Source organism: Sylvia atricapilla, chromosome 10, assembly GCF_009819655.1.
Source record: "Sylvia atricapilla isolate bSylAtr1 chromosome 10, bSylAtr1.pri, whole genome shotgun sequence".
Taxonomy (NCBI): Eukaryota; Metazoa; Chordata; class Aves; order Passeriformes; family Sylviidae; genus Sylvia; species Sylvia atricapilla.
In genome coordinates this window covers 14,722,498-14,736,446 of record NC_089149.1, presented here as the reverse complement: position 1 = coordinate 14,736,446, position 13,949 = coordinate 14,722,498, and the positions used below count along the sequence as shown (strand labels likewise).

Sequence of the window (13,949 nt, the reverse complement as noted above, 5' to 3'; positions counted from 1 at the left end):
TTACCAAACCATGTGATGCCTCCAAGAAACACCCGGAGCCGAGAGCAGTGACTGCAGACACTGCAAGAGAGGAGCAGCGCTTTTGGGACAACACATCTGGGGGGACAAGCACTGAGCCCTTGTGGCCCAGATAGCCCTTGCTCGGGTCTTGTGTCAATCCTTTTCTGCACAGAGAGGTCCTTCATCTCTCAGAATACATCTTTTGGTCTGTGGGCCACCAAATTACTTTAGAATTTCACGTCATCAGGGCTTGGATCATGTTATCATCAACTGAGAAAATGCCAGCAAAATTCAGATTCAACTCTGGATTTTGTAGGCCTGGTTTAAAGCCATCAGGGTAGTACAGAGCTCTGCCTGCTGGGCTTACTCTGTGACCTCCTGATCAGCTTCCTTAAGTATTCACAGTATATTGAATGTAAATAAAAATATTTATATATGCCTCTCTCCAACAGTGCTTTTAGGTGCTACAGCTCTAGGTACTGAGGGTTATATAACTCAGTTCCTCTGACAAAGACACATTTGGTTGAACTTTAAACAAGGCACCTTTAGAAATCTGTAAAATTTTAACCATCAGTGTGTAACAGCTTCTAGGACGTTGCCTACCTTGTAACATTTAAAACAGTGATTCATCTTCATAAGAAATATGTAACTGTCTGAAACTAACCCTCAAATAATGTTAATTATCTGCATGGTCTGTGTTTCTGCATATGTAGTTTCCAGCTACCAAGACCGGACATTATGAAAGCCTTTACATGACATCAGCTTTCCAATGACCAGCCAGTTATAAAACACAAATTTTTTTATCTGCATTTGATTGTCACAGCTTAAAAATCACAGATTTTATGAGAGCTGCAAATCATTTTTAGACTGTGCAATGTGGACTAAAAGCCAAGGTTTTTTGTTTTGGCTTGTTGATATTTCCTGAAAACATGAAACAATTCTGAAAGGACAGATTTCCTGGCTCACAGCTAAAGGTCAGCAGTCACACAGGGACTGCTTGCTAAATGCACCAAAAGGAAAGATTGGCACAACACTGCAGTATTATTAAAAAGTGATTTAAGTGGGGGAAAGGGGACAAAACAGAGAGACAGACAAGGATTAGACTCTCAACAATTGAGCTTTCACAAAGATTAGAAAAACAGCCTTGTTCCTTGCTGCTTGCAGCCCCTCACTGTCACTCCAAGCACCAAGAGCAAGTGGTGCTTGGAGCAAGGAACCTTTCCACCCCTCTGCAGCCATCCCCGACTGCACGGCCTTGGAAAGGGGCTGCTCTGACCAGGCACCACAAATGACTTCTAGAGCCTTTCCTGCACAGCCCAGAAGTTATTCCAGACTCATTGCTGCAACAGATTATGGAAGTACCAGTTTAATTTGTACCGGGGAGGACAGGAGTTCAGAATTCCCATGACTGTGAGCAATACTGACATGCAGTTGTGTGATGTGCAAATAAAAGCTCATTTTTGGCAGGAATCTCCCCCAGACCCGAGCAATGTTTGTAACTCACTCTCAGCACAGCTGAGGAGCCAAAGTCCTGTTCTGCAGCTGTCACAGGGGGCACAGCCAGCTCATATCTGTCTCCTGAACCACTGCATGGACAAAGCACCTCATCAATCTATTTAATTTTGTAATAATATATACTGAAACTTCCTCATTACTGACAAGATACCAGGTTAAAAAGGGGCACATTTTGCAATCAATGTTGGAAGCACCTTTAAAACAGTATTTTGGATCAGTCTCAACAGAGGCTGTACCCCAGCTCTCTTTAAGACCGCCTGCTTGGTTTTATTTTTATTATTCATGTTTTTCTTTCTAGGTGTAGGCTATATATAAATTTTCAGCCAAATAAAGGCCAACCAAAACCATCCTAGCAGCCTCCAGTAGGTCTCTGCTACAGGCTCTGCTCCCAGTTAACTACATTTCCCTCCCTGTCTGATCAAGAGGCCTGGGCCATCAAAATTAACAAAGAATTTGTGCCTTTAATCGTGCTAATAAAGTACCTCTACTCTGACCACAACATCCTCCCTAGCACTGAATTATCAAAAGCATATGCTCCCATCACTCCTGGTCTGTGCTTCTGGCTCTTTTTCTTTTTTTTTTTTTTTTTTTTTTTTTAATTCAAACCAATTGGTTGTAGAGCAAAATGCTACCTTTTCAGTTAAAAGGTTACCAGCAAGCCGATGACCACGTGTATAGGTTGCAACTGATGTCCCCAAATTCTGCTAGCTACAGTAACATAAAGCAAAACAACAAATGTGCTGGTAAGCAGCTAAGCAATGCCATAGGCTGATTAAATTTAGCCCTGGCAGATCCTGGAGGAAGGGCCATGTGTCCTCTGCTGTGCAGAGAGCACTCAGACTGTGGGATCCTATTCCACACATCTCACTTTTGAATATATGGCTACCCCTGTATCTCACACGTGCACTTTGTCTAAAAGTACTTTATATGAGATGAAGGACACTCAGCTCTTTGCCCCAAAAGCAGCCAGGGAGGCTGGAACAACAGACTCTGTAATTCCTTGCACCAATGCAAAGCTGCAGCTCAGAGCAGAGGCGTGATGACAATTCAGGGCTTTATAGACCACAACCTGCACACATGAATTACTCTCCAAAGCAAAATGTTGACCACAAGTAAGGAGAACATTACTTCAGAGGCAGATTGCTGTAGCCTTTCTATTTTCTATCTGGAGCTTGGGGAATTTACAAGTAGAGACTATTGCCTTGATCGGCAGTGAGATTATGGGCGCAAGATTTGCTGCGATGGATCCAAAAATATGAGAGCTCCAGGCCTGAAGTTCAGTTACACCACACCTGCTAACACAGAATACATGAATAATCTGATCTCCAGGCTACAAATACTTTGAGAATGAGTTGGACATCCCCATCCAGTGGAGCCTCTCCACATCCTCCTAAGGCCAAATAAAATCACTAATGTGAAGACAAGCTGTGCATCGATAGCTCTGCAAGCCCAAAAGCTGCACTCCAAGCTGCTGCTGAGGAAATCCAACAAACGCAGGCATCCGGTGCCAGCAAGACTAGAACTCATCAATTTGACATAAAAAAGCTCCTTTATTGAACAGCTCTAAGCAGCACTACCTGCAAAAGATCTTGTTAACTGTGAGATTAATGCCATTTACTGGAAGTTAGGGCAGTTTCTGTGGCATTGTTTCAGGAGCTGAGGTGATCCCATTGCCCCATCTCCAGAACTCCCTCAATTTCAAACCATTTATAAAGTAACTAAAGAAAAAATAATAGTACTATTTAAAGGTAAACTCATGCTTGAAACTGAGACACGATATGATTTTTTTTTTAATCATGTCTTGCATAAATTATAAACTCTGTATTGATTGCAAGGGTAGTTAAGCAAACTAAAAGGGTTTAATGGGAGCAGGAGACATATCTTCCTGGCCTGTGGGCTCAAGTGAGGTTGTTCCCACTACAAAACACCACTGATTTGTGCATTATGGTCTGTTAAAGTAATATTTTGCTTATTGAACACTTACTTTGTTTGATACTTAAAAGAAACTTGGGTACACACCACAGAAATAAAGCTCCATCTTTGTAAAGTACTGAGGAATAAAACCAAAATAAAAAAAAATACTGGGGAATAAAAACAAATGGCTCTAACTGACATCTCAACACAAGCATCCCCTTTTTAGATGCTTGGTTTTGCTTACTTACTCTTTGCTTTGCTTACTCTTATTGCTGTTATTATTATTATTAATCCACAAAAAAAATCACAGACTAAACCAGTTCTTCACTAGGAAATTTCTGCTTGTCACTATAACTCTCAAAGCTTCCCACTGAATTTTGTACTCTCTTACATCACAGATGCAGAACTCTGCTCTTTTGAGTGGCTGTGGTGAAAATAAAGAGCAGATATAGCAGCCAGTGCTGTGACAGGGAGTGGAGGGAGAGGGTGCCAAGCACTAACAAAGCACCCCTGCAAAGGGCTGGATTTCAGGGCTGGGGACTGTGCTCAGCAGCAGCTGTGTCAGCTCCCATTCAGACATCAGTGTGAGCAACCACCATTGTTAGGCTCTTTTAAAAATCCTGATTGTCACCTTTTAAGGCAGGTGAAAATCAATTAATTTTGAGCTTATAAAGGAATGCCTTTGGTGTGGCCAACCTTGGCCACACACACAATGCCTTTTGCAGAGATGCACTGCCTTTTCTTCCTGTTTAGTGTAAAAGCACTTCATCTTGGTTATAAGCCTGAAGGTCAGGCTTATTTCTTTAGATCTATTATTTACTACTTGAATTTCCAGTTCCACCTTTCTGGCTATTACAGCTTCTTTCCCCGACTCCTTTTCAGGGTAACTCCACATGATGACTGTTGATAAAGTTAGGAGGGCCATGATTCTAAATGTCTGACCTTCTTCAAAATCTGATAATGGATACAGTTTCTGAATCACAGGTCATCTCAATTTTGCCAGTAAACCATTTATTTCCAGTGGCCTTTAGACCTCCAGGACTACTGTGCACTGCAAAATGGATTTTTCAGGGAACAATAAAAGTAAGAGAGTCATCCTTAGCCTTTGCTTAGCATCTTAGGAGGGATACTGGACTTTGGAGAGAATGTTTGTCCACAACATCTTATGCACCACAGTTTCTAAGAGCTTCCCTCTCTGTAACATTTCCCAGTGCTCAGATGAAGCTAATAGCTATAAGCATCCAATACAAACTAACATCCTTTTCACTTGCTATCTACATGGAAAGGACAAGAAAAATCCATGTCTCCTTAAACTCCCCCCACCTTACTAAGGGCTATCCAGTCACTTTTACCATATTGTTCAACTTACAGCTCAAGGCACAGGGCCAGGTTTTACATCACTGCCTCAAATGCTACTCTGCTGTGGTAGCAGCTGATTAGAGCACGCCTGTCAAAGCTGTGTCAGTGCCAAGGCACACCAGTGTCTGCCAGCCTCCTCCAGCGGCTACTCTGAAATGGAGATCTCAAAATGCCTTGGTCTTACAGAAACACTGCCAGAGGTACAGCTCCTACAATTCCACCAGGTCAACGCTTCACGCAAACTGTTGAGTGAGATGCAGAGTAAAGCGTGTCAAACACAAACTCTTGGCTCCAACAATGCCTGGGAAACTGAGCAGTGACTGGATGCTGAGCAGAGGGAAGCAGGCAGGTTTTACTCACTGTCAAAGCTTCTGTGCTGTGCTGTCAGGGTCGCCTGCACAGAGCGACCAGCTTCTTTCATCATGGCTTCAAATTCACTTCGGCTTTTGTTTGCAAAGTTCTCCTCCATCTCGCTGGTGCAGCAGGTGTAGCCTTGTGGGCAGATTCGCAGGTGCTCCCCTAAAATGAGAAAAAATGCAGTTTAATGGTCTGGTCTGGAAAAGGGAGGATTTCATGCTGGAAAATCTCAGCTTAAAAATATCCCAGCTCCCTGGTAGCCTGGATGGCATCAGGTCTTTCTGTTAAATTTACCACCTAATTTGAGTTCTTCTGCGTTAATACAGTGATTGGTGTCAACGTAGGCACAAATTTTCTCACTGTTGACTGTGAGGGAAGGAAAAACAAAGGAGAAAAAAATCATATATGGAGCAAGGAGAAGGGAAATACAGGTGTCTCCTGCACAAAGTGTGTCCTAGAATCCATCTCTGCCTAGAATTCCAGAAGACATGGAAGTCAGATTAAATGACAGCTATATTCGTATGTAGCTGTACTACATATTAAGTCATATACTTAATATGTATATTAGCACAGCTGTTTGAAACTGCTTTGTCAAGAAAAAAAGAACCAACTCTGAAGTGTTCCCCACCCTATCAAATTTATCCTGAGAAGGCATTTCCTTAACCAGAGAGGTGAGGCTAGTAAGACCTCTTCAAGACAGAGAAATGTGATCAATGTCAGTGGAATTTGGGTGGCTAATTCCCCTCCACATGTATTGAAATTTTCAGTGAATAATGTATCTCCAGGAAAGAGACAAGACCATCCCAAAAAAGGGGTTTTGCTATGGGATTGCTATGACAATCAGTTGAACATACCATTTGCTGTAAGGAAGAACAGGAAAGGTAAGAGGACTCAGCAATTAAATTTAAAAATTTTCCAGTATGGAGCTTCTCCTGCCCTCTGCAATTTCTTTGCTGTGGAGAAGCAAGTGCTCACATAGGCAGAGTCAGCAACATTTTAAAAATAATTGCTCAAGTTCTCATGAGTTCTTACAAAGACACATCCACCTGCAAACACACCCTATGTTTCTCCTTACACAAGCAGTAAGAATCCATTTGAATGAAATCAAACATTTGTATAAAAAAATTAAAACTAAATACCCCCTTGTTCCAAGCATATTCTGAGATAAACCAGTTACCAAGCAGTTATCATGTTTAAGATAATTTGATTGGGATTGCCAATGATTCTCCTGGTACTTTCACAGGACTGCTGTCTTAATGTCATAGCTGAGCCTAAACATCTTTAAAAATGTGTTTTATCTTGTGTGTCTCCACAGCTTCAAATCCTGAACCTGCACAGTCTCCAGAATTTCACATTAAAGTCCTTAGCTATTTCTAGTGTAAAGCTCTTAGCAAATGGGTGGTAAAGGGTCTCTGCAAGTGGACATATGTCCTACCCTTGTAAAAGTCACCTCATCAGCAGCCTAAGAGCAACTGGAGTGCTCTCTAGTAGATGTACTTTAGGCAGAAGCCATACAGGATGAGTTTGCATTTTGCTGGTCCTTGGACTCCTGCTCACAGATGACCCTTGAGCAGCCTCTGCAGGGCGTGGGGCGAGCCTGCCCTTGGAAAACGGGTTACAGTGGGCATCTGCACTGCCAGTCCTCCTGTCTGCCTGGTGGGAACTGCTGCTCACCAGCTCAGAGAGCACCAGGGAGTCCCTCCTGCCTTCACCCCAGCCGGAGGGGTGTCCGGGGGCTGTCCCGGGGCCGCCCACGGGGCCACCCTCTGTCCCCACCAGTGCCCAGGCAGCAGGAACAGCACCAGCTTCCCTCAGTACAAAAACTACAGTCAAATATAAATATCATGTGGCTCCATGCCTACCACACCTAATGCAAGCTCAGTTCCAAGCCTCTCCTTCCCTCACGGAGCGGGTTGTTGGGAGTCACTGTTCCCTGGGCTCCTTCCCGTCGGGCTGCATGTATCCGTACAGCGCCAGGGCTGCTGACATGGGACAGACGGGCAGCAAAAGGCAGCTGCAATTTTCTGACAAGACACGGCTTTGATTCCTGTCACGGCAAATTAGAAACTTTTTTTCTTGCCCGGCCTTTTCCATCCTGTTTCTGCTGCCACAGGATTTCTGGCAAGGATGGAAGTTTTGTGGGCAGCAGGTTTGCTGTGGGACGCGTCCTTCCGTGAGGCCCTCAGGACAAAGCCAGGCCTTCACGGGGCCTGGCCTCTCTGAAAAGCCAACCCACAAAGAAATGTATCCCAAGGGACCCCAGAGGTTTCCAAAAGTGCCCTTACCACCTCAGTTGGTGGTGAATTTTGCTGGTGAGGTCCTGGTGGTGCTCAGAGGCCTTGTACTCCACAACACGAGCACTCCTGCCATCTCCTCTGGGTGCCATCGGCCACCGGGGCTGGCGGGCTCAGGAAAAGCCTCCAGCAGCCCGGCACTAATGCCCTGTTTTGGGAAACCCAGTCAAATCAGTGCAACCCTGGGCATCTCCAATCTCCTGGCTGTGAATAATTTTTCTGGGAGAGCTCCAGGGCTTTGGCTCCCAGTCTCTTGACCTTCTGTTATAGTGCCCTCCCCTAATGGTGTTCCCAATCATATCACAGTGCTTTTCTGACTCCCTTACTTAACGCAGCAGGTTTGGTGTCCTTGCTGGCCTAGCTTAGAAATGTGAATAGCAGATCCAGCAGTGGAGAAAGAGAGGAAAATATTAATGTGTGATCTAAAAGTCTTCTCCTGGTTGTAGATCTGTATTTATCATGGGACCCTGCCTATTGGTGTGTCTGTTGATCACGATTGCATTCAGGATGAGCCCTTGACCTGCTCCCACCTCCACACAAACTGCTTCCACTCCTGTCACTCACCCTGAGGAAGCTGCAAAAGGGCTACATTAAAACATCAGCACCAAGCTTGACTATGGAGCCATCTTTACAAGGATTAAACCCAGCAGGGTTCAGGCAGGTCTGCCTGAAACTGGGAGAGCAAATATGGACATGCCGGCAAGGAGACACCAAAGTGCTCACTAGAGCTGCCCTTCAGGCAGGTTCCCTGCACAGACTTTAGAAACCAAGGGGGGAAGTGTGGGGATTGCCTCGGGAGGAGAGGAGGGGAGGAAGAGCCCTGAGCTCCCAGACAGACCCTGAGGAGCAGCAGCAGGAGAGCTGTGCTGATTAAATTGGACATGTCCAGACAAACACTCCGCGCTCCCAGCCTGGGCAAGGTGCTGCGAGTCAGAGCAGGATGGCTCCAGCCCCGCTGTTGTAGCACAGCCTCACACAGCCCAGGGAAGGACAGCGGCAAAACAGACAGAAAGCAGGGAAAAGTCACACCCGTAGCTCAAATTGGTTAATTTTACACAATTCTGTGAACTGAATATAGATTTTTTTTCCCCCCACTCTTGAACTCAGAGCAGTCTCAATCCCTTTTGAAGTGGCATTTATCTTAGTGTTCTGCAGGTGTTTGTAAGGTACTCAGCAGGTGTATGTGTGGTACTCAGCACCACCACACTCCATCTCAGTGGGAAGCAAAGTTTTCATCATTTATCTATGTAACTCAAACTCAGCACACACAGAACAGTCTTACAGCACTGTGAACATGCTTTGCTTTCTTTGCTTTTTAACCTGACCCACCCTGGAAACATTCACTATCATTATTTAACCTTTTTCTATTGATTCCAAAATAAATGTGCTCCAGACCATATTTTGGTTCTCCTTAAATTTCAAAGTCCCTTTGTTTGCCAACTTGCCTTTGTCCTCTTGCTGAAGCTTGCACTACAAATATCTCTGGGTTCACTTGGCAGGAGACATCTGCAGATGAGGCAGAGGTGTTTTACCAGGAGTAAATCTCCACGATACAGGGTGTGTCCTCTCCCCACTGCTGTGCCACACGAGTTCCCCCTGTGTACAGCTGACCTGTCGCTCACCACTTGCTGGACAGCACGTGCTCCCACCCCTGGAAGAGCTTTGCAGAAAGCAGACAGCCATGGCAGAAGCCAAACTTTGTCTCAGCAAAGAGAGGGCTCCTCAAATCTCCTTGAAGATGATGGGATACGCTTCCAGCAACCAAGGCCAGCTCTGGGTCATGCCCAAAGAAAACTGCACTATCCCAAGTCTGTAGTTGAAACCCAGGCATCTCTCCTCAGCCCTAGACTTCCAGCCCACCCCTGAGCAGGTCTGGCAGTGGAGCACAGAGGCGCCCAGGGTGCACTCAGTGGCTCAGCTAACACCAGCTCCGTGCTGCCCTAAGAACCCTGGATTTAAGATACATTTGCCCAAACCAGGACAGTAAGTAAGGGAAGATGCACTTGGAGATGCTCTGAAAACAATCAGCTTGCCCAAGCCTTCCAGAGTCACAATGTGAGGTTCAATCTGGCTCTCTCTGGAAGAGCCAGCTCTCCTGCAAAACTTGCTGAAGGTGGGGTGGGATGTAACCCGCCAACTGCACGATCCTTGGAAATGGAACCAGGGTAGAGCAGGCATGAAAATGGCATCAAGCAAGTATCTCATTTATGATTATCTGCCCTGGTATGGGAAGGAATAGGCAGGAGGCTGATGACAAGAGAATATCCCACTGCATAGCTACAGGCTTGGATTGTCCTTGAAATACCCTCTCAAGCTGGCTGGGTTAGCAGGTCACTTTGGCTACCAAATTCATTACCACACTTGAGAATGCTGAATATTAAATCACTTGACCACCTTCCACTCAGAGATGGAGTTAGGCCCAGGGTCCCTGCGGGGGAACAGCCCTGCCCACAGCCACCACTACCAGCAGCTGAGACAGGGCTCAGCTTTGACAGGACTCAGCTCCCTGCTTCTTCTGCTGTGTGCTGCAGCCTCACTGCCCTGCCCACACGGGCTCCCTGGGCTGAAACACACAGGAGCTCAGCTAGCTGTGCCCAGGAACGCTCTCCAGCTGTTCACTGCTGCTGCTTTCCACCCCACCAGGAGGCTCTGGAAACAAGACATAAGGGCAGCCCCACGGGTGTAAAATGCAATACGGAGAGAAGAGTCCTTGGCTCCTTTTACACATGTAAATAGTGCTATTTCTATCCCTCTCATAGGATGTTGGAGATTGAATTAATTACGATGTTTGCAGAAGGTTTGGGGTTATGTGGCTGTGTCAGAGTATCTAAATGCAAATTATTACAAAATCATTCCTCCCAGAGGTTAATTTATTTCAGGCTGTGATAAATCCATCATAATTCTTCCCTCATATTTATAACCCTCCTCCCACTCGCTCTCCAAACTGTTCCAACAGCTCATTTCATGCTCCTAGCCTCAGTCCAGCCCTCCATGCCAGGAACAACTCCAGCCCAAGCTCTCTCTTGGGGGGTTTCTGGGTGGACATGTCCCAGGCAATCAGGCTTGCTGAAGTGCAAGACATGCCAGGCATGGCAGAGACGCCAGGACACAGCCCCTGGCCAGGTGCAGCCACAGAGCTTGAGAGCACCTGGCAGCTGAGGAGCTCCAGTCCCCTCCCACTGTCCCTGGTGGGCACTAATGTTCTCTTGGCCTCTCCCTCTTCACACCTCAATCCCATCCAGGCTAATGAGCATCACAGCCAGGAACCGAGGACAAAACAGTGTAGTTTAGAATATGCTTTTTTGGGTTTTTTGTTTTTTTTTAAACCATGTCAGAGTGCCTATAGCTGATGCAAAATGAGCTTGGAGGTGGCAGAGATGTTAAAAATACCTTGCAAAGAGGTAGTGCAATGAAATTAAACCCATTTCCTTTTGCCTCCCAGATTTTCCCACTTCAGGTGTTCCTGTCCCCATTGTCTTCAAATATGTATCTTTACAGAGAACACGATGTGGCACGTGCCAATAAGTGGAACAGCCAGCACTAGTACCATGATGCTACCTTGAATCCAAGTCTTGCCACAGATAACTCCTAAGGGGAAACAGGAGTACCCAAAAAACATTTGGGCTAGGAGATAGTCTTGGCTGACCAGCCTAGGAAGAGCTCTTCATGCCATTTTCACTGAGAACCATTGCTGGCAAGCTCTGCCAAAATCCTACACCCCATCCTGTGTAAGGTGTCCAGCTGTACAGCTCATCTCCTGCTGTAGCTGCTACCATCAAACTGAACCAGAGATCAGACTGCTCTATTAAGCATAGTAAAAATCAGATATTTTCCCATATTGCAAAGGCAGATGTTAGCTGTGCAGCCTATTTCTTTGATTTGCAGTCAGCTGTTGGCAAAATACGATACCTTCTCTTTTCTGATTGTGCATTAAGAGTATCATCATTTTGGCTTCAGTTTGCGCATAATGTCAGGGGAGTCACAGCAGGCCTGAATATCAAGTATTGTACAGCAAACACTGTGATCAAAATGCACTGAGCCATGTTCTCCCTGGTGTCAGCAATACTGCAGGCTGAGGACAGGCAAGGTGGGCTGGCCCAGAAAGCTGGGGCAGAATACGGTCATGAAGGAAAAGCTGTGCTCAAATCTAGTCCTTATTTTCCTGCACATCCTAGGAAGATGCACTCTCAGGGTGAGAAGCAGAGGTGGCAGAGTGCAGCTGGAAACCAGCCCTGCCATGGACTCGGGGACATCTCAGATGAGCTGGCCTGGGAGCTAATGCAGCAAGGTGGAGAGGAGAGCCACAGGGAAGCTGTCTGCTTCACCACAACCCTGCAGGAACCACTCATGGACCTCAGTTCCTGCTATGTGACAAGACCCAGGCTAATCTCAGCCGGGCCAAGGCCACCACAGAGCAGTGTCACAGTGACACATGAGCAGGGCTGCAGAAGAGCCTGGGGCTCTCTCACAGCTGCATCCACATCTGCAACCCCACACACATCCCTGCTGCCTCCTGGCCTCAGTAAGGAGAGAGGGCTTTGTCTCTGGCACAATCAGTCCCATCTCTTTGCTTCTGCTGCTGGGTGAGTAGCTGGTTATCTCAGGGGACTGATAACAAGGGCATGAAGTCTTTTCAAGCTGCACACCACAGGTCTGGATTTGTCCCATGTCAGCAGCTTTTGTAATGCCTTGCCATCTGAAGGCTGATCAAATAGCTTGTGCTATCTGAGATGAACTAATGTTTTCGTTCCAGATAAAGAAAACAAGCACTGTGTTCCGTTCCACATCAGTGATAAAAACATCAAACTGGAAAAATATAGCTAGAGAATATGCTTATTCTGATAAAGCAATGCACATGTTTAAGATAGGACAATAGCAAATTATTAAACACTTGTTTGCACAGCTCATAATTCAGACCAGGATTATACCAACAGGAGTGAACAACCAAGAGCAGATAATCCATATTTGTTATTTCCACTCTTATCTTTCTACTCCTACTAGGATTTAATAAACTATCAAAATACTGTTAACCAAATAAGACAACTTAATCTGGCTACTGCATGGAGTTGGCTCCCTACCAGGTTAGTGCTGCTCTGTAATTGCATTACAGTGAAAACCTGACACAGTGAATAAATACAGGTACTTCTGAGAAATGTCACAACTGGCACCTCGAGCTGAAACCCGCTGATGGGTGGGAGGACTTTGGGACTACCCCATTAGTACCGACACAGACTGCTCAAACCAGGAGCCTGGCAGGAGCATGTGGAGGAGGCTGAACAGCAATTTCCTCTGTATTTGCTCTGCTCGTGTGTCAAAATACTTCAGGCTCCAAGGCTGTCAGCTCAGTGTCAAGCTCACACACACTGGAAGTGTGGTATCAATTTGTTTAATCCTAGACCCTGATGTCAGAGGAATTTATAAGGCAGGCAAACATGGGCAAAGAAAGTTAATTAACAGAGGAGAAAGAGCCACCTCCGTGTCCTGGAAAAATACTAAGTACAGATTAGATAAGAGTGCCTTCAGAAACGACAGTCTGCAAATCCTAATGTCATCTGTGTATGTTACAGTGGCAAACTGCCCAGAGGAAGGGAACAGAGAAAATGTCACAAGTGCTGACAACAGACTTGATTCTTAGTGAAAAGCTCTGCATGAAAGCACTTCACCCACGCATTGCTCCTTTGGGTTTTGGGAATGTCTTTCTGAATGAAAAAGAATACCCCTTCCCATCACTCTGCTCCCCCAGTTTCTCTCAGGACCTGCCTTGAGCTACATTGGCCTGACTCTGCCTCTGAGCTGTGCACACACAGCAGGAATCAGCACAGGGAGAAATGATCCAAGCCTGTATTTAAGGACAGAGTAGGAAACACTTTATAATTTGCAGCAGAAAATATCTTTTGCAGTGGTTGAGAGACAATGGGCCAAATCCACATGTACCACAAGTAGTGGAAGACCTCCAGCTAGCAGAACTGACTGAACACACTGAACCCAACACTCCCCAGATCCTCTTCTGGGCACTGGACACACAGTGGGGGTGCTTCTGAGCATGACTGCTACAGGAGATGATCCACTAGGAAAGACTTCAACTGGGAGTTAGGACATGATTGACATTTAACACTCTCCAAGCACATCAATCCTGAAAGAAGCCTTCAGTACGAACTAGACCAGTTGCAAGAATCATGGAGAAACATACAGGGAGTGCACTGTTACATTCCTTCCTCTCCCCTTCCCCGAAAAACAGAAAACTTTTAAAATGAATCCTAGACAAGGGAAGAATTATCTTGTCTCTTCACATAACACTTGTGGGGACCTATTGAAGTTGTTTCTCGCAATCCATCACTATCAACCTCTTTCAGAGCTGTCCTGAGCACATCAGCTTCTCACCATATGTTTGGTGCTGTTTTTTTCTTCTTGGAACAAAGAGTCTTTTTATCCTCAGTTTGCTGCAATCTAAAATAAGATCAAAATGGAAACCTATCACTCTTTTATCAGATGCAGCTTCACTGTGCAGGC

General features: G+C 45.7%; 1 protein-coding gene across 1 annotated transcript in view; it reads right to left on the bottom strand.

Annotated features, from left to right (window-relative positions):
• The window catches only part of GPC1 (glypican 1), a 197,316-nt gene that overhangs the window by 91,217 nt on the left and 92,150 nt on the right, over positions 1-13,949 (bottom strand). Inside the window, exon 2 of the mRNA XM_066326036.1 lies at positions 5,149-5,307. Coding sequence (XP_066182133.1) covers positions 5,149-5,307 — 159 coding nt within the window. The remainder of the gene's footprint in view (positions 1-5,148; positions 5,308-13,949) is intronic.